The sequence below is a fragment of the Anomaloglossus baeobatrachus genome, chromosome 5, assembly GCF_048569485.1.
Source record: "Anomaloglossus baeobatrachus isolate aAnoBae1 chromosome 5, aAnoBae1.hap1, whole genome shotgun sequence".
Classification (NCBI taxonomy): domain Eukaryota; kingdom Metazoa; phylum Chordata; class Amphibia; order Anura; family Aromobatidae; genus Anomaloglossus; species Anomaloglossus baeobatrachus.
Window position 1 is genome coordinate 559,378,481 of NC_134357.1, and position 22,027 is coordinate 559,400,507.

At 44.5% G+C, this 22,027-nt stretch overlaps 1 protein-coding gene across 1 annotated transcript in view; it reads left to right on the top strand.

Moving 5' to 3' along the window:
* LOC142312346 (uncharacterized) overlaps positions 1 to 22,027 on the top strand; it is a 336,924-nt gene that overhangs the window by 210,179 nt on the left and 104,718 nt on the right. The window contains 1 exon segment of the mRNA XM_075351283.1: positions 10,412 to 11,845. Coding sequence (XP_075207398.1) covers positions 10,412 to 11,845 — 1,434 coding nt within the window.

A 22,027-nucleotide genomic window follows, 5' to 3' on the forward strand; every position in this document is an offset into this window, starting at 1 on the left:
CTTGTCTCTGATGGCCTTGGAATGCTCCTTTGTCTTTCCCATGTTGACCAAGTATGAGTGCTGTTCACAAGTTTGGGGAGGGTCTTAATTAGTCAGAAAAGGCTGGAAAAAGAGATAATTAATCCAAACATGTGACGCTCATTGTTCTTTGTGCCTGAAATACTTCTTAATACATTAGGGGAACCAAACAGAATTCTTGTGGTTTGAGGGGTTGAATAATAAATGACCCTCTGAATAAACTTTTCACAATTTAAAAAAAAAATAAAAAAAGAAATAACATTCTTTTTTGCTGCAGTGCATTTCACACTTCCAGGTTGATCTTCAGTCCAAATGTCACAATGCCAAGTTAATTCCGAATGTGTAAACCTGCTAAATCTGCAAGGGGTTGAATACTACTTGTAGGCACTGTACATATATATATATATATATATATATATATATATATAACATAAATCTAGACACAGTCATATACACTGACATACTCATATACACTGACATAAATAGATATGGATCATACATGCGCACACAGACACATTAGAGATATTTCTAATATTGGGAAGCCGGCAACAGCCTCATTCACATCCCCCGCTTGTGTCCATCCAGCTCCTCCTGGGCATGTGTTGGTGCCACGCTGATTGGTGGCCATGACTAACAGACATGGCCACACATAGAGAACACTAACACTGCTGTATACATCACAAGAGAGGTTGGGGACATACACAGTACTGGGGGGCATACATATTACTGAAGAAAGGGGTATACAGCAAAGGGGGGTATACAGCTCTAGAGAGGGACAGTGGCTCTGCGGTGAGGGGACAAAAAGCTCTGAGGTGGGGCCTCCATATTGCACTATGCAGCTCGATATGGCACTATGCAGCCCCTATATGGCACTATGCACCCCCCATATAACATTAAGCAGTCCCCATATAGCACAATGCAGAACCATAAAGCATTAGGCACTCTCATGTAGTATACAGCCCCCATATAGCACAATGCAGACCTATATAGCATTAGGCACCCTCATGTAGTATACAGCCCCCATATAGCACAGTATAGACCCAGATAGCATTAGGCACCCTCATGTAGTATACAGCCCCCATATAGCACAGTATAGACCCAGATAGCATTAGGCACCTTCATGTAGTATACATCCCCTATATAGCACAATGCAGACCCATAATAGCATTAGGCACCTTCATGTAGTATACAGCCCCATATAGCATTAGGCACCTTCATGTAGTATACAGCCCCATATAGCACATTACAGACCAAGATAGTATTAGGCACCTTCATGTAGTATACAGCCAGATCTAGCACAGTATAGACCCAGATAGCATTAGGCACCTTCATGTAGTATACAGCCCCATATAGCATTAGGCACCTTCATTTAGTATACAGCCCCATATAGCACAGTACAGACCCAGATAGTATTAGGCACCCTCATGTAGTATATAACCCCATATAGAACAGTACAGACCCAGATAGCATTAGGCACCCTCATGTAGTATATACCCCCATATAGAACAGTACAGACCCAGATAGCATTAGGCACCTTCATGTAGTATACAGCCATATATAGCACAGTGCAGACCCAGATAGCATTAGGCACCGTCATGTAGTATATAGCCCCCATGGTCGTCTGGCCACAGTAAGTAGCACAAACTCACTTTTCCTCGTTCCCCCGCTGCTCCGGTCTCCTCGATGTGTCCACTGCTGTCGCTCGCTCTGACCTCACTGGAGGCGCGCGGTGGTGACGTCACCGTGCTCCGCTGCAGTCCTGTCAGAGCGCCGACAATCCAGACACAGCAGGGAGAATGGTGAGAGAGGGAGCGCGCTACTGCGTCTCTCATCATTGCTTTCAATTGTATCGGCAACTGCGATGCCGATACAAGTGAAAGTGCGATCCTCAGCGGGGAAGGGGGGGGGGGGGGTGACAGCGCGGGCACCAGGCCCCCTGCCACTGTGAGTGGGACCCCCCGGCAGCCCAGGGCGGGAATCATGTGCATAACCCGCCCGGATATTATCTGGAGACGTGCAACTGTAAATCAAAAACATGATGAATTTTTAAACTTCATAAACTTGTATTTCACAGCCTAAACATCTGAGCTGCCCACTAATGGTATGGGGATAACCTGCCTGATAGTGCCAGTACTGCACTGGCTTTACCTTATATACGAAAATCCTGATGTTTGGTTCCCTTTAACCCCTTCATTTTGCAATTTTCAAACTTTGAAAATTTATGCCCATAAATCTGAGAGATATGTCACACTAAATAGTTACTAAATAAAATTTCACACACATCTACTTTACATCAGCACAATTTTTGAAACATTTTTTTTCGTTAGGAAGTTAGAAGGGGTCAAAGTTCATCAGCAATTTCTCATTTTTCCAACAAAATTTACAAAATTTTTTTAGGGACCACATCACATTTGAAGTGACTTTGAGAGGCCAATGTGACAGAAAATACCCAAAAGTGACCCCATTCTAAAAACTGCACCCCTAACACTGCTCAAAACCACATCCAAGAAGTTTATTAACCCTTTAGGTGCTTCACAAGAACCAAAGCAATGTGGAAGGAAAAAATGAAAATTTTACTTTTTAACACAAAAATGTTACTTTAGCCATAAAATGTTCATTTTCACAAGGGAGAAAAGAGAAAGTGCACCATACAATTTTATTGTGCATTTTCTCCTGAGTACGCTGATACCCCATTATGTGGTACAAATTGTTTGGGCGCACGGCAGAGCTCGGAACGGAAGGAGCGCCATTTGAATTTTTGAAAATTAGCTGGACTCATTAGCGGACGCCATGTCGGGTTTGAAGACCCCCTGAGGTGCCTAAACAATGGAGCTCCCCCACAAGTGACCCCATTTTGGAAACTAGAGCCCTCAAATAATTTTTCTAGATGTTTGGTGAGCACTTTGAACCCCTGGGTGCTTCACAGAAGTTTATAACGTTGAGCCGTGAAAAGAAAAAAACAATTTTTTACCACAAAACTGTTGCTTCAACTAGGTAGCTTTTTTTCACAAGGGTATCAGCAAAAAATGCACCATGAAATTTATAGTGCATTTTTTCCGGAGTACGACGATACCTCATATGTGGTGGAAAATAATTGTTTGAGCGCATGGCGGGGCTCAGAAGAGAAGGAGTACCATTTGACAGCAAAATTGGTTGGAATCATTAGCGGACGCCATGTCACATTTGGAGACCCCCTATGGTGCCTAAACAGTGGAGCTCCCCCACAAATAACCCCATTTTGGAACTAGACTCCTCAAGGAATTTATCTAGATGTTTGAGCCCCTTGTACCCCCAGGGGCTCCACAGAAGTTGATAACGTTGAACCGTGAAAATTATTGGGTTTTTTTTCACCACAAAATTTTTGCATCAATCGGGTAGCTTTTTTTTTTACAACGGTATCAGGAAAAATGCATTATAAAACGTATTGTGCAATTTTTCCTGAGTACGCAGATACCTCATATGTGGTGGAAATAAATTATTTGGGCGCATGGCGGGGCTTAGAAGAGAAGGAACGCCATTTGACTTTTCAAACGCACAGACGCGGTGCACTGATCGGCCACTGCCAGACGCACGGTCGGATGAAATACAAAAAGCGTCAGGGATACAGAAAAAAAAGTCACGCCAAAAATTGAGCAGGGATGCAGATACGTTATGTGCATCCCTGATCAGCGCTCGGCGGGACGGACGGACGGATGCGATACAAAAAGCGTCAGGGATACGAGAAAAACAAACGCACGGACGCACGGACGGATGAGGTGTAAAAATGGACATGGGATACAGAAGGAAAAAAAAAAAAAGTTATACTCACAGTACCCAGAGGATTAGCAGGAGGATCACTGACCAGAAGAACTGCAGGAGGAACAGAAGGCAAGCGACATAGACAGCTGTACAGGAGCAGCAGGCAGGACGTTGGACAGCTCTGCAGAATACCCAGGAAGGACCCAGCGATGGAGGCAGATGTGATCGGGCCAGTGAAGACCTCGGACGACTCGGTGAAGACAGGTAAGATGACGTCGGGGGGAGAGCAGAGGGGGAGGGGGAGAGCAGAGGGGGAGTGGGGAGTGGGATACCGGAGAAGGAGCTGCAGAAGCAGAATAGAGACCATGGGGGAGGCAGGCAGATCGCGGGGGGAGCAGTTCGGGATGTCGGGGGGGCAGATCGGGCGTGGGGGGGCAGATCGCAAGGGGGCATGGGCAGTGGCTATCACGGGAGCGCGCAGGGGGCGTCACGGGAGTGTGCACGGGCTGCAAGGCGAGCACAGTACTCACAGTACTCACGTGGAGCAGGAGCCATCAGCGGTGACATCAGCGGCGGCAGCAGCAGTGGTGGCGTGGTACCACAAGTACCAGCTAGTCCACGCTGCAGACATGTTGGGGGAGGGCTTCCCAGACCAGCACAGGCCTGGGGAGGGCGGACACCTGCAGATCAGACCGCCCCACTGCACACTGATTGGAGCGATTGCGCGTCATAGCACGATCGCTCCAATCAGTGCTGCAGGGATTGGGGGCGACATGTTTGAGGTCCACCTATGATCTGCTGTAGCTGCTACAGCATCTCATAGCTGGATCTCACAGTATCGCACTAATTCAGGCATTATTTTTGCCGACATTAGTGCAAACGATGTGGTTGGCGGTTCAGATTGGAACAGCCAATCACATCGATCGTCGATGGGGGGTGGCGATGCCACCCCCCCTGGGGTCAAGCAAAGGTCCCCTGCTGTAAGAAACAGCAGGGGACATCATTTGAAAGCCGTTGCTATGGCCACGGCAATCAAATGAACTTTAGGCAGTAAATTTACGTCCCTGGTCGTTAAGTCACGTTAAAATAGGACGTAATTTTACTGCCCGCAGTCGTGAAGGGGTTAAGCTTTGCTGAATGGGCAAGGAGAAGAGAAGGATGTATGCTTGTTACCATTATGGAGTAATACTTATGTGTATCTATAGCTTTGAGCAATGTAAAGTGTGGAATCCGGAAGTACTGAACACCTTTTATAATTTGATTACTATGAAACGAGAAAACAAATTTTAACAGTGAGTTTTCTGTGGGACACACTGTGCTGCACTTTATGTATATGATAAATAGTGAAGCTCTTCCTCCTACAAATAAGGGTAAAAACACACTGGGAAGGAAGAAACGCCTGCACTCATCTCAGAACTACTCAAACAGGTTCTTGCTATTGAAACTGACAATGCTTCAAACTTAAGTACAATCAAACTAATGAATGAGAATAATGAAGGTGAACAGCAGCTAGAAGAAAACTTCAGATTTGGTATGTCTGAGATGGAAGCCCACAGTCCTGCTCATGTAACTGAGGAACAAACAGGTAGTATTACAGCACAATGATACTTTAGAATTAGATGATCATGTTGAAGCTGCTTCACATCTCTCTCCTATTCATTACATGATGATCATGATGATGATTATTGATCTACTTACAGCTAAATCTAATGGTCACTACTCCCTGCTGATCCTCCTGGATCTCTCTGCTGCATTCGATACTGTGGATCACCAGCTCCTGCTCACTATGCTCCGCTCTATCGGATTGAAGGACACCGTTCTTTCTTGGTTCTCCTCTTACCTCTCTGACCGCTCATTCACTGTATCTTTTGCCGGCTCCTCTTCTTCTCCTCTTCCCCTTACGGTCGCGGTTCCTCAGGGTTCAGTCCTAGGCCCCCTCCTGTTCTCTCTATACACAGCCCCTATTGGACAAACGATCAGCAGATTTGGTTTCCAGTACCATCTCTATGCTGATGACAACCAACTGTACACATCTCCTGACATCACCCCTTAACTATTACAAAATACTACCGATTGTCTGTCCGCTGTCTCCATCATGTCCCCCCTCTATCTAAAACTGAACCTATCAAACTGAACTTCTTCTGTTTCCTCCCTCTCCTAACCTTCCGAAACCCAATATTACCATTTCTGTGTGTGGCTCTACCATTACGCCCCAGCAGCACGCCCGCTGTCTTGGGGTTATATTTTACTCCGATCTCTCCTTCACTCCCCACATTCGTTCACTTGCTCGTTCTTGTCAATTCCACCTCAAAAACATCTCTGGAATTTGACCTATTCTTATCGTTGACTCTGCAAAAACTCTTACTGTCGCTCTCATTCATTCTCGCCTGGATTATTGTAATTCTTTACTAATTGGTCTCCCTGTTACTAAACTCTCCCCTCTCCAATCCATTCTGAATGCCGCAGCCAGGATCATTTTCCTCTGCAACTGCTTCACTGATGCCTCTGCTCTTTGCCACTGGTTGGCTATCCGCTACAGAATCCAACATAAATTATTATTCTCACTCACAAAGCTCTCCACGGTTCCGCACCACCCTACATCTCCTCCCTCTTCTCTGTCTATCACCCCACCCGTGCCCTCCGCTCTGCTAATGACCTAAGATTGACATCCTCAACAATTCGAACCTCCCACTCTCGTCTTCAAGATTTCTCACGAGCTGCGCCTATGCTCTGGAACACACTACCAAGAGCAATCCGATTAATTCCCAACATCCACACCTTTAAGCGGACCCTAAAAACGCATTTCTTTAGACTATCCTATCACCTCACTGCCCTGATCTAATCTAGACCCTTTCTGCCCTTCATAACAAAAAATGCACTTCCAATTCTTGTCACCTGTACCTATATAAATTCTGGCCAATGACTGGTTCATGCAGCTGGTTTTGAATACCCTATTAAATCGATGGCTGGATCATATATAACAAGCTTCCCCCCCCCCCACCCCGTCATTCACCATTTGTGCCTCCCCTATTTCCTCATAGACTGTAAGCTTATGAGCAGGGCCCTCACTCCTCCTGGTATCTTAATTTTGTTTTTTTGTATTGTCTCAAATTGTCTGTACATGTTCCCTCTGAATTGTAAAGCGCTGCGGAATATGTTGGCGATATAGAACTAAAACTTTATTATTACATGCGCTGTGCTGTGCGCACACTGCAGCCGGCAATAAGAGTCTATAAGAGGGACCTGCTGGAACTCTGATTGTCAAATTGAGTAAATTGGTTATTTCTGCCAGAAAGAACCGGGCCAAATAGACACATATCTTATACCATGGTTACTGCTTAGGCCGAAATGTGTTGGTTTTGTACCCCCTTATGATTTCATGTCTAACCACCTGGCGATTTCAACAGAGTAAATAAATGTAAAGGTTTACGATGTACGTCTATTTGCCCCGGTTCAAAATAGTGTAGAGAGGTTGTTCTCTAGCTTTAAAATAATTAGGTCAGATTTGAGGTAATCTGTGAAGGAGGATCTGATGGAGAACAAATTCATAAACTGGACAAATGCTATTCAGTAAGATTTTGTTGACACGAACTCTATACCGTTCCAAAACAGAATGGGTTAGTGGTCGGAGCTGGGCTGAGTCGGGGGTTTGGCTTTCTGACTCCACAGCCCTGGGGGAACATCAACGTTTTTTAAAGAAGAAAAAAAAAAGTAAAAAGAAAAAAAAAACTGCACAATTAAACAGGAAAAAATATTTTTAACCCAGGAACAGATTTTTTTTCTTATGTAGCGTTACAGACAAAATTCAATGTGGAAAAAGCTCTGGAAGTGATTGATTTTTTTTATTTTTTTTTCCTAAACTGGAATGTAGACTTTCCATATCTACTGTAGTTATTCCTTGTTTGTTAGATGAGGAATGTGGACTTTCCATATCTACTGTAGTTATTCCTTGTTTGTTAGATGAGGAATGTGGACTTTCCATATCTACTGTAGTTATTCCTTGTTTGTTAGATGAGGAATGTAGACTTTCCATATCTACTGTAGTTATTCCTTGTTTGTTAGATGAGGAATGTGGACTTTCTATATCTAGTGTAGTTATTCATTGTGCTTGCTAGATGAGGAATGTAGACTTTCTATAACTACTGTAGTTATTCCCTGGGCTTGTTAGGTGGGGAATGTAGACTTTCCACATCTACTTAGGCTATTCCCTGTGCTTGTTAGATGGGGAATGTGGACTTTCCATATCTACTGTAGTTACCCCATCTAACAAACACAGGGATTAACTACAGTAAATATAGAAGGTCCACAATCCCCAACTAACAAGCCCAGGGAATAGTTTAAGTAGATGTGGAAAGTCCAAATTCCTCCTCTAACAAGCACAAGGAATAACTACAGTAGTTATGCAAAGTCCACATTCCCCATATAACATGCCCAGGGAATAACCTCAGTAGATATATAAAGTCCACATACTCCATCTAACAAGCACAGGGATTATGTGGACCTTCTATAACAAGCACAGGGATTATGTGGACTTTCTATATCTACTGTAGTATTTCCCTATGCTTGTTAGGTGGGGAATGTGGACTTTCCATATCCACGGTGGGTTATTCCCTGTGCTTGTTAGGTAGGGAATGAAGATAGAATATGTGCAGTTTGTAGTAAAATGTACACAAATTGCTGCTCATGATTTCTTGTTTCATCTTCTCTTTTCAAATCCACTGCATCTTTCATATCTTCAGAAATCTCATGGACTCGCTGCAAAAAATATCCTCAACATAAACATGACGATAGTTACTGATTTGAAATCCCTAGTCTTTCAGTTCATGCTGTTGATATAGGTGTGAGTCTCTCTTGCAAAGGTTGACATATGCAGCTTCCCTACACATTTTTCATATTGATTTCTGCAGAGGGATTTACCATTCCGGGTATGATGCGGGTCCTCCACTGTTGGAGGTCCACAGCAAATCTGCTCCATGGGAACGTAGTCTGAAGGTTATTGGAAAGTGACAACTTACAGATAAATTTAGGAAATAACACAATTGCTGCCACTGCATTACGTCCCTCAGTATTGATCAGGAGGCTAGTATGTCACATATTATTTTACCTTCTGTGAACATTCAGTTACCAGAACTTCTTATGGACGTACTTAACGTACTTCTGATTTTTTTAGAATTGTGGTTGTGGTCTTTTACAGGGATCATTAATGTCTTACTATGTATCCGGTTTTGACTTAATGGGCCATTTAGAATAGTTAGAGTTTTTATATAAGTTGAGTGCAGAATTTAGTTTCACCACCTCCCAAGACTGGGGGAAGTATGTGATTAAGAAATAAATAATAGAAGCATTACTCGCCAGTCACAGCCCCTTCTGCTTTGGTGCTTATCGCTGGCCTTTCTGTACTTAACTGCAACCATAATGTGCCATATACAACATGTGAATACTGCAGCCAATCACTGTCCTCACAGTATACCTGATGCATTGCTCATTTGTGATATCACATCATCGTCATTATCACAGCAGCCAAGTAGATGAAGACCAAAGAAGAGCACTAAAGTGGTAGTCCTGAAATAACAATGGATTCAACAGAAGAGTAAAGGCCGCTTTACACGCTGCGACATCGCTCAAGCGATCTTGTTGCGGTCACGGAATTTGTGACGCATATCTGGCCGCTTTAGTGATGTCGTTGCGTGTGACACCTATGACCGATTTTTGAATCGTCACAAAAACGTTCAAAATTGCTCATCTTTGACATGCCCCCCTATTTTCGATTATCGCTGCTGTTGCAGCTAGCGATGTAGTTCCTCGTTCCTGCGGCAGCACACATCGCAGGAACGAGGAACCTCACCTTACCTGTGGCCGCCCGCAATGAGGAAGGAAGGAGGTGGGAGGGATGTTACGTCCCGCTCATCTCCACCCCTCTGCTTCTATTGGGCGGCGGTTCAGTGACGTCTCTCTGACGCTGAACGAACTGCCTCCTTTCTAAGCCTGTCACAGCGACGTCGCTAGGCAGGTAAGTAGTGTGACGGGTCCGCGCGATGTTGTGCGCCACGGGCAGCGATTTGCCCGTGTTGCACAACCGATGGGGGCGGGTACGCACGCTAGCGATATCGGTTACGATATCGCAGCGTGTAAAGCGGCCTTTACACTTATTTCTATTATTTATCACATTCTCCCTTAACTTTTTTTTTAATTTTATAACCCGAGAAAACAACGTTAAAAATTTATTTGCAATTCCAGTTTCTGCAGTAAAATGCATGTGGCTGTCAGGGACTGTGCCGGACAGACACCCCCCCCCCCCCCCCCCCGATTTGTTCTGACTGACAGGCTCATTTATGATTCTCCACTAAGCGTCTTATTACAAAATACTGGTGACTAACGCTCTGAGACATGAACCTAGGAAGATGCTGATTGCAACGCTGAATTGGAAAACTACTAGAGCCGATCCTGCGGGCCTGAAATCATTATCTATTTGTCTTTGCTGTGTGCTCTTCAGTTAGAATGTGAACTGTTTTGCCACCAATACCTTAATGAATAATCACATTTTGTAACATGAGTTGCAATTTTAATGGACATTCGATTTAGTTTAAAAAACGATTTCCAAGGTAATACTATTGAAAAACTATTGAAAAAGTAATAAAAGTGTTATTTTTGACAGGTAACGATATTGGAAGATCAGAGGGACTTCTGACATCTTCAGACTTTGATTCCTATGATCTTGGTGGGCCACAAGACACATATGAAAAACATTGCATTATCCCAGCTGTATACTCAGTGCTTCACAGCAAGGATCTATCATCTGATCCTATTAAACAGGTCCTGTCTTCTGATTCATCACAGGCTATTCAGGAAAATAAAAGTCACAGAAGGGATGTTAAAATTATCAAAGGACAGAAGACATTTTCATGTTCAGAGTGTGGGAAATATTTTAATTGTCAATCAAAGCTTGTTGTACATAAGAAAACTCACACATGGGGAAAGTCATATCCATGCCCAGAATGTGGGAAATGTTTTACAAAAAAATCAAAACTTGTTCATCATCAGAGAACTCACACAGGCGACAAGTTGTTTTCATGTGCAGAATGTGGGAAATGTTTTGCACATGAATCAGCTCTTATCATACATCGGAGAATTCACACAGGAGAGAAACCATTTTCATGTTCAGAATGTGGGAATTGTTTTGCACATAAATCAGCACTAATCATACATCGGAGAATTCACACAGGGGAGAAGCCATTTTCATGTCCGGAATGTGGGAAATGTTTTGCACATAAATCAACTCTTGTTAGACATCAGAAAACTCACACAGGCGAGAAGCTATTTTCATGTTCAGAATGTGGGAAATGTTTTGTAGAAAAATCAAAACTTGTTAGACATCAGAGAATTCATAAAGGAGAAAAACCATTTGCATGTTTAAACTGTGGAAAGTGTTTTAACCAGAAATCTATTCTTCTTACACATGAGAAAAGTCACACGGGGGAGAAGCCATTTTCATGTTCAGAATGTGGGACATGTTTTTCAAAGAAATCAAGTCTTGTTAGACATCAGGGAATTCACACAGGTGAGAAGCCATTTTCATGCTCAGAATGTGGGAAATGTTATACAAATAAATCAAATCTTGCAAGACATCAGGGAATTCACACAGGTGAGAAGCCATTTTCATGTTCAGAATGTGGAAAATGTTATACAACGAAATCAACTGTTGTTACACATCAGAGAACTCACACAGGGGAGAAGCCATTTTCATGTTCAGAATGTGGGAAATGTTTTGCAGAAAAATCAAAACTTGTTAGACATCAGAGAATTCATAAAGGAGAAAAACCATTTGCATGTTTAGCCTGTGGAAAGTGTTTTATGCATAAATCTGTTCTTATTACACATGAGAAAAATCACACAGGTGAGAAGCCATTTTCATGTTCAGAATGTGGGAAATGTTTTTCAAAGAAATCAAATCTTGTTACACATCAGAGAATTCACACAGGTGAAAAGCCATTTTCATGTTCAGAATGTGGGAGATGTTTTTCAAAGAAATCAACTCTTCTTACACATCAGAGAATTCACACAGGGGAGAAGCCATTTTCATGTTCAGAGTGTGGGCAAGGCTTTAATTGGATATCAAGTCTTCATTTACATCAGAAAATTCACACAGGGGAGAAACCATTTTTATGTTCAGAATGTGGGAGATGTTTTACATATAAATCAACTCTTGTTAAACATCAGAGAATTCATACAAGGTGGAAGCCATTTTCATGTTCAGAATGTGGGAAACGTTTTATATGTAAATCACATTTGGCTAAACATCAAAAATGTCACATCAGAAAAAAACCATATCTGTATTGAGATTTGTAAGAAATTATTTTCTTTCAAAATAACTCATGTTAAACATTAAAGAGCTCGCATCGGTGAGAAGCCATTTTCATACCGAGGTTGTAGAAAATATTTTATTTGAAAGTTAAATTCTTGTTATGAGAAATTAAGACTTGTTACTCATAAAGGGGTGAAATTATATTTATGTTCTGAATTAAAGTAGAGGTTTTTTTCCTAAAAAAAAAAAAAAAAAGTAAAAGCCAAAAAACTTACAAAATAGCATTTCTTTAAGCCTTTCACCCCAAAGCCTGTTTTCATCTTCCTGACCAAGCCAAAGTTCTCAATTTTGACGAGTGTCACTTTATGTAGTAATAACTACAGCTGGGCGGACTCGTAGGTCCCTGCTGAATTAAAAAAAAAAAAAAGTCCGGATCCAGTCCAGAATCGGGTACCTATATAACTCTATGGGAACCAGAATCCAGAGATTAAAAGTGTTGGTAGAAGGGATAGGGGTGTATGAGCGCGTGCGGTATACTCTCCGAGGATCTGTCATGGTGGTAAGCTGCTTCCAGGTCACACATTCTTTTCCGGAGTGACAACCTTCATTAAATATTCACTGCTTTCCCCGCTCACAGTCGCGTGTAATTGGTTGCAGTCAGATGCGCTCGCACCCTGAGTGGCAGCGTGTCAGCTGATTGCAACCAATCACAAGCACCAGGCCGGACGGCGAGCGGGGAAAGCAGTGCAGCTGTCTGCAGGTCAGTATTGTGGTATAAAATAAATGAATAAATAAAACAATCAGCGTATTCTGACACCAGCATAGATAAAGCCCACAATTACAGGCTGCAGCCCCCAGCTGTCGGGTTTTATCTTGGCTGTGTATCAAAATAAGGCTGGAGTCACACTTGCAAGGGACTCTCACATAGCATAGCCTGACACTCTCCGGACACGAGTGTGCAGCTGCATAGAAGTACATGCAGCCGACGTGCTCCTGTTAGGAGAGTGTGTGGCCGTACCAAGTGATGCGATGTGAGACTCCTCGCTAGCGTAACTCCGGCCTACGAGGAACCCCGTGCGGCTTTTTTTTTTCTTTTTTTAAATGAATTTAAAAAACCGATGTGCGATTTTTCCCCAATTTTGATACCCAGCCAAGATACAGCTCAACAGCTGGAGGCTGTTATTTTTAGAATATTAGCCTCCAGCCACCCATAATTGTCACATGCATTAGATGTAACAAGCCTGATGCTTTACCCAGTTCTTCCCGATTGCCCTGGTGCTGTGGCAATCTGGCTAATAAGGAGTTAATGGCTGCCCACAGCTGAATTAATGGTGGCAGCTTCTATGACACCCTTTTTACTAATCTATAAGGGAAAGTAAATAAATACAAACACCGAAAAAATCCTTTATTTGGAATAAAATACAAAAAACACCCTCTTTCACCACTTTATTAACCCCAAAACACCCCTGAGGTCCAACGTAATCCAAACGAGGTCCCATGGCAATTCAGCTCTGCTGCATCTGAACCTTATAGCAAGCGCCATAGAGTATGAGGGCCCGCTGTGAGCTCCAGAGAATGAATGAACTGCAGTGACCAGTGGTGACTTCACTTTGGTTATTTGCGATCACAGCTGGAGGTTCCCACCTGTGACCGCAGGTAACCTGAGCTCAGAGTACCACTGATGACCTGATTAAACTCAGTGAACTCACCTGCATCTCCTAGCAGAAAACCACATTTTTTTGCCAAAAAATGGAAGTTCGGGTGCTGAAATTATAACACCATATTCCAGCACCTAATTTATACCTCCTGGCAAAAAAATCCCAGCACTGTGGCATCATACCTCATGCGGTTTTCATGCATTTTTTTGCCAGGAGGTGTAGATTGGGTGCATGAATGTAATGTCAAAATTTAATCACCAAATTTGCATCTCTTGCCTCAAAAATGCAAACCCCCCCCCCTTTTTTTTTCTTCCAGGAGGTGCAAATTTGGTGCTGAAATCTGGTGCAGGCCATTTCAGCACCAAATGTGCATCTCCTGGCACAAAACCACAACAAAAATATAGAACATATCAGCGAGGTACAGACACCCGAGATCAGCAGTGCCAGTTCCTGCAATTATAATTATAAAAATATTTATTCATTTATATAGAGCTGTTAATTCCACAGCGCTTTACATACATTGGCAACACTGTCCCCATTGGGGCTCACAATCTAAAGTCCCATCAGTATGTCTTTGGAATGTGGCAGGAAACCGGAGTACCCGGATGAAACCCACGCAAACACGGGGAGAACTTACAAACTCCTTGCAGATGTTGTCCTTAGTGGGACTAGAACCCAGGACCCCAGCACTGCAAGGCTGCAGTGCTAACCACTGAGCCACTGTGCCGCCAGGTTATACACTCGGTAAAGATATAGAATATATCAGGGAGGTACAGACACCCGAGATCACCAGTGCCAGTTCCTGCAGTTACACACTCCAGTATATAGAGTATATCAGGGAAGTACAGACACCCGAGATCAGTGGCGCCAGTTCCTACAGTTATACAGAGTACATAGAACATACCAGGGAGGTACAGACACCCAAGATCATCAGCGCCAGTTCCTGCAGTTATGCTCTATATACTGAGTGCATAACAGGGAGGTACAGACACCAGAGATCAACGGCGCCAGCTCCTGCAGTTATACACTCAGTATATAGAACAAATCAGGGAGGTACAGATACCCGAGATGAGCAGCGACAGTTCCTTCAGTTATACACTCAGTATATGGCCCGAGTCACACTTGTGAGTGACTCATGCTAGTATCGCATCGCATCACCCAGGACGGCCACATGCTCAGCTGACAAGACCTGGTCGGCTGCATGTATTTCTGTGCAGCTGAGATGCTCCTGTTCGGAGAATGTGCGTCCGTGCTGGGTGATGTGATCCAATACTCTTGCGAGTCATACGGCTCGTGTGAGTGCACACTATGGGTGCAGTCCCACTTGCCCGTATCACGCGCAAGTCTCGCATCACCTGGCACGGCCACATGCTCTGCTGACAGGAGCGGGTCGGCTGCATGCATTTCTATGCAGCTGAGACACTCCTGTCCGGAAAGTGTGCGGCCATGCTGGGTGATGCGATACTTGTGTGAGTCATACGGCTCGTGTGAACTCACCCTATAGAATATATCAGGGAGGTACAGACCCCTGAGATTGGTTGCAGGGAGACAGGCTGGGGGGCGCATCTGACTGCAACCAATCACAGACTCCAGGCCAGCCGGTGGGCAGGGAAAGTAACGCATATGCATGAGCGGCCCAGGAAGTGAAGGAGAGGCCGCGGGAGCAGCGTACAGCCTTGCCGGGGCCTTGGTAAGTATGAAGTGCTCGCTTCATTCTCATTTTCTTTATTTTTCCTCGAGTACCGGATCAAACACCCGGAATTTCAGGCCCGGCACCCTTTTACAGTCCGGGTCCGCTCATCCCTAGTAACTCTGGGACGCTTTAACATATCATAGTGATCCTGGGAATGTTTTTTCGGGACACATTGTACTTCATGTTAGTTCTAAATGTAGGTTCTTATGATTTGCGTTGTTTTTTTTTAATGAAAATATGAAGCTTTTGACAAATTTTGAAAATGTCGCAAATTTCAAACTTTGAATTTTTTTGCCCTTAAACCAGGTAGTAATACCACACACAAAAGATAATACATTTTACCACATGTCTACTTTACATTAGTGTATTTTTAGTACAGAAATTTTTTTATTAGGAAGTTAGAAGTGTTAAAAGTTTCTCAGCAATTTCTCATTTTTCCAACAAAATTTACAAAACCATTTTTTAGGGACCACATCACATTTGAAGTGACTTTGATGGACCGATGTGACAGAAACACCCCAAAGTGACACCATTCTAGAAATTGACCCATCGAAGTTCTCAAAATCACATTCAAGAAGTTTATTAACCGTTTAGGTAATTCACAGGAACTAAAGCAATGTGGAAGGAAAAAATGTAAATTTTAATTTTTCGCATAAAAATGTTCTTTTTGCCCCAAATTTTAATTTTCACAAGGGTAACCGGAAAACATGGACCATAGAATTTGTTGTGCAATGTCTCCTCAGTACACAATACACAATACATGGTGGAAAACTACGATTTGACGCACAGCAGGGCTCTGAAGGGAAGGAGCACTATTTGAATTTTGGCTCAAAATTAGCTGGAATAGATCGAGGTCACATTTGCAGAGCCTCTGATGTGCCTAAACAATGGCAACTCCCCACAAGTAACCAGATTTTGGAAACTACACCCATTGGGCTGAGGAAATGGAAAAAAAATATAATTTGTCTACTAAAATGTTGCTTTAGCCTCAAGTTCTTAACTTTCAAAAGGGGTAATAGTAGACAACGAATGGAACAATTTGTTTTGCAAATTCTCCTGTTTACGTCAATACCCCATATGTGGTCAAAAACTACTATTGAGGCACAGTACAAAGCTCAGAAGGGAAGAAGCGCCATATTATAGTGTAAAATTTGGTGTTATGGTTTGCAAGTGCCAGAACAGCAGAAAACTCATGTGTGACACCATTATACAAAGTATACCCCTAAATGAATTAATCTAAGGGTGCAGTGATCATATTGACACCGCAGATGTGTTACACAATTTTATACCATTGGGGATTGAAGAAGAAATAATTATAATTTTACGTATTACAAAAATTTCGTTTTTGCCCAACATTTTACATTTCCACAAGCAGGAAATTTGTCACACAATTTCTGCTGAACCTGGCAATACCCCAGATGAGGCTGTACAGTACTGGTTAGTGACTATTTTGAATCCATGGGTGATTTTCAGAAACAAGCACCAATAGATGTTGCTGATTAAAAATTGCAAATCTCGTTCTTAAATCTGCTATATTTCTCGTTCTATGTATGTGATATGATTTTTTAACCAGGATGGAGTCTTCATTGAGTCCGGTTGTAAGATTTGAGTCGATACTGTCTTGATGTATAGTTCTGCTTATCTGTGAACTGATGTACCTCTTGATTACCTGTGACTGTTTACATAATTGTAATTTTTTTTCTTGACTGTAAAAATCTTTTCAAAAATAAAAAGTTGATAAAAAAAAATTGCAAATGTGGCATTGTAGTGCTCATACATTGTAGTGCCCAGTATAGTACACTGTATTGTCCTTACATTGTGTCCAGCTCGTGCTTCTAGAGATAAGCACATCTTAAATTTAGTGGGCTCTCCTCAATACAGTAATGGCAAATACTTAGACCTTAAATGTAGTTTAGGCACACTGGGGTAAATATTTGATGAAGTCTGCTACAGCAGCCATGTGTCCAGGCTCATACTGGATCAAGTGGGGCTATGTGAGGGCTTACTCTATATGTAGGGACTAGAGATCAGCGAACCTGAGGTTCAATTCTCGAGCTGAGCACCAACTTAATAAATCAAAGTTCGGGTTTGAGGTTCAGATGCTTTACGTGCGAACTTTACTCTCACGAGCAACGCTGTGCTCAGATAAGCTTGGTGATCAGGCCTATGTGAGCCACTTGTAGTGTTTGAACGGCACGCACCGAGGGTAACCTCAGCACGATAAGATATAGTGTGCAACCTCAAAAATCATTTGTGGGCGGAGACTCAAACTGCCAATCACTTGCTTTGGGGTTCGGGTCAAGCTTGAGCCAGTGGAGGCTCAGCTCCTTGGCTGCTGGCGAACCGAACCTCCACAGAACTGCTCATCTCTAGTAGGGACCTGTGTGGGAATGCATCATGTATATATGGACTCATACTGTACATCAGGGGTGGGGAACTTTTTTTCTGCCGGGGGCAATTTGGAAATGTCTACCAACCTTTGGGGGCCGCGCAAAATTATCAATGTGAAAATGACCCTACTATATTTGGTCAAACAATTAATTAACTCATCCCTACTGTGGTGGCTGGAGCTGCTTGTCTTTGGTGCGGCCATGGTGTTTGGTGATACTGTCAGGACCGGGAGGACTGGTAGACCCAGGAGTTGGATCCGCTGGACCAAGCACCCCACCGGGGGGCAGGGTACACGGCAGCCGGAGCACTGGCGTGGCCGGGATGGGAGCCGCGTCCCACAGGGGACGGGAAGAACAAAGTCACTGGGGTCACAGAGTTCCTAAGACTGTACGGTATACTGGTACAGGTGCCGGGTAGGAAAGACAAACAGTAGTCAAGGACACGGCACAAGGGGTCCTGAGCACCTAGCTCACAAGACAAAGCTTCAAGACACGTTGATCAGGCCCCGCCCACATGGAAAGGCAAGTCTTATATACCCAGCACAGCCCTATGTCATTTCCTGCTTCAGGTGTGCTGGGCCCATAAGACCAGGAGAGTGGGCGCGGCCTGGTCCTATACAGAGGCATTAGTCAGAGTCAGACTCCTGAGACCAGGAACAGAACACAGGAGAGCACGAGCGGGGGCGGTAGCCGTGACCGGTGGACACGTGGACAGGATCAGTGGTCACGGAGCGGTGCCGGGATGGTGCGACCGGGTCAGTGGGTAAGGAGCGGTGCTGAGGTATCGGGAGCGTGACAGTACCCCCTCCTCTATGCCCCCCCTCCGTGCACAGTACCCCAGGGGCACCCCGGATCGAGTCACCGGACCAGGACCCAACGCAAAGGCGGGGAAGGACCGCTGACCCCATACCGCCTTCTTGGCCGCATGACGCTTAGCCGAAGATCTACCAGCAGTGGCAACGGGGGCAATGGGAAGTGGGGGACAGACAGAAGCAGGACTGGGGTCGTAGACGATCGGATCGGGCGTCTCGGACCGGGTACAGGATGGTGTCTCATCCTCAGTAGCCGGTGACATCAAATTCTCAATAGCCAGGGACGGTGGGGCGACGCTAGACTGCGTCGTTTCTTCTTCAGGGCCCGGTGGTACCAAGGACTCAATCAACAGAAGTTGTGGTACGACGCTGGACTGCGTCGTCTCCTCTTCTGGTTCCGGTGGCACCACAGGTACAAGAGACAGGAGTTGCGGTACGGCGCTGGACTGCGTCGTCACTTCTTCCTCCTGTTGCGACATGACAGGCCCAGGTGACAGGGACCGAGGAACAGGCTGTAGACAGTTATCCTGGCACAAAGGACTCCAACGAGTGATTGCGCCAGAGCGCCAACTGATGTCAGGGTCATGGAGTTGTAGCCAGGGCAGACCCAGCAGGAGCGCGGGAGCCATTCTCGGGATGACATACAAAGCAATAGTCTCAGTGTGCAGAGCACCAACACGGAGTCTTACGGGTTCGGTAGTGTACCGGACGGGTTCGTATACTGGTTTTCCGTCCACGGAGGCGAACCAAAGGGGTTTAGCAAGCGGGATGACCGGTATTTGATAACGGTCCACTGTAGCTTTTAGAATGAAATTACCCGCTGCCCCCGAATCGATGTGAGCCTCTGCCGTAAACCGGACCCTCTCAATCATAACTTGGACAGTCTGTGTAACCGAAACTGAGTGGATTCCAGTACCAAGGGTGGCGGTTCCCAGCATCCCTTGGACTCGGGGTCTTCCTGGTCTCTCAGGGCATGAGCGGAGGAGATGTGAACCGCTTCCACAATAGAAACACAGGCCCTGGGCAAGTCGCTCTGCTCGGCGTTGCTCAGCTTGGCTCAGTCGGTCAATTTGCATTGGTTCAGGAGTAGAATCGCAGAACGGCAGTGGCGGGGGAACGGTACACCTCTGCGGAACGGAGATGTGACGGATTGGTTGCTTCTTCCGGGATACTTCCTTGGTTCGCTCTTGGAAACGGAGGTCAATCCGGGTGGCTAGGGATATCAGAGCGTCCAAAGTACGGGGAACGTCACGACCGGCTAATTCGTCCTTAATGCGGCCCGACAGGCCCTCCCAGAAGGCTGCCGTCAATGCCTCGTTCCAGCCTAGCTCGGAGGCAAGCGTGCAAAACTGGATGGCGTACTGGCCCACCGTCAGGGTTCCTTGGCGTAGCCGGAGGAGCGAGGAGGTAACCGCGGTAGTGCGTCCCGGTTCATCAAAGGTACTTCTGTTGAGGATAAAGAATTGAGTATCCAAAAATACTTAATTCAGCCATTTCATAGACTCAGTTATATAGTTCAGTAGATGTGAACTAACACACATTTGTGAATGCTTTTGTTTCTTACTAACATGTATATATGTATATTGCATATTCAGTGTATTTTCCTTAGACACAGTATATACCAGCACATGTAATTGTAAAGATGGCTGCTATTTCCTGTTCTACACCCAAGACAGATGGACAAAGGAAATTCCTGGAGCCTGGACTGACCAATCCAAGAAGGATGTGTAGATCTCTCTACGTCATGAAGCCCTGCCCTGCGATACTTGATTGGACTAAAACTTTTGTTTACACCCCCTTACTGCTCGGTTTAGAGTTTTTTCAAATAATGAAGATCACTTGGTTAAGAGCCAGTCATGGAGATAGATGTAACTGACTTGCTGTCTAGTTATTTAATCTCTAAGTGCACTCATGACATTTTTAATTAGAAACAGCAGCTAGATCCCGAGAGATCCTTTGAGTCTCATCATCATCATCGTCATTCTGACCTTGACAGTTGGCGCGCCAAGTGTGGGGCCACCGAGAAGAGTGAGTCAGAGCTTCCACTTTCCGGACGTCTGGGGGCTACTCCACAAGTATCCAGGTGTCGCTTGATAGGATTGATCACCCTTCATTTCACGGTGAGCATCATATACATTGTGTGTGCTGTTTTACCTGTGGATCGAGAGACACCTGGCGAAAGGGGGTGGTCACTAGTCCGGAGAATGGTAGTGCACCGGAGACCTAACGGTGTGACTGTCGCTCGCCGGTGACCTGGAGAAAAAACCCAGACCCTATAGGTGCTGGCTTTTAGGTCTTTTGTATGGGATCTAGCTGTCTGTATTATTGAGAAGCTGTTGATTTGTATATAGTGTGATTTCTCTGTTTGGTTCTCGGAGAGTTAATTGTCTGTTATTGTTCACGGAGGCTAGGGATGCAGCTGCTGTCTTTGTTCTGTGAAAAAGCAGGGGGGGAAGTTATCAATCACCCACTGCCTGCAGTTTTTTTCTTCTTCACTGAGAGCGAAGAGGCAGACTGCGGGGGTCTGGTAGAGCCCAGGGACATCTATGACAGTCTTTCTATTGAGAACAAAGAATGCGAGAGGGGGGAGCAGAAGCCCACAGAAGCAGCTACATCCTTACATTCTTACACTCAGAGGAAGCAAAAAGGTGGGGGCCATATGTCCACCAGCTGCTTGAGACAGAGCGGAGATCAAATTGCACAGCTACGTCTCTGCTGTCTTTTAGCTGAGAAACAAGGGGGGTGGAGGAGACACCGGTGGTCAAAACAGCGCAGCTCTTTGCAGTGAAGAGAAAGGAGGGGTCAGTGGGGTAATATACAGGAGATGGTTGCAGCCTTTGTATAGTAAAGCAAACAGAGTTGTAATGATTTGAAAGAAAGACAAGTGTTATTTTGGTTTGGATTAGAGAGAAATTAACGGGTTCATGCGTTTTTCAGTCTTTTTAAATTATTTGTTTTTGAACAGAAGTATGAGAACTAGCGATTCCCCTGTGTTGCGGATGACACAGCCACTGTATGTTAGATATTAAATATTAGATCTTCAATATTGAATATTGAATATTGGATAGATAATAAACGAGGCGGGAAGGGTTCTGTTAACTTAAAGTGGAATTAGCGTATTCCCCTGCGGTTCAGGCGCAAGTCACTGTCTGCGTGGCAGACGAGGCGGGAAAGGATATCACTTTAGTTAAGGTAAGGGTGCTGGAGTTAGCGGATTCTCCTGCGTATTAGACGCGAGTCACTGTCAGCACATTACAAACGCGGACGAGGCGAGAAAGGACTCCGTTAGAACGGCCGATCCAATTAGAGCACTGTATACTCTGTTCAAAAGATAAATATGTTGTTTTTAGTAGGAGCTGAGAACGCTGTCGCCCTAGTTACAAAAAAAAAAACGGAAAAAATATAAAAGATTGCAA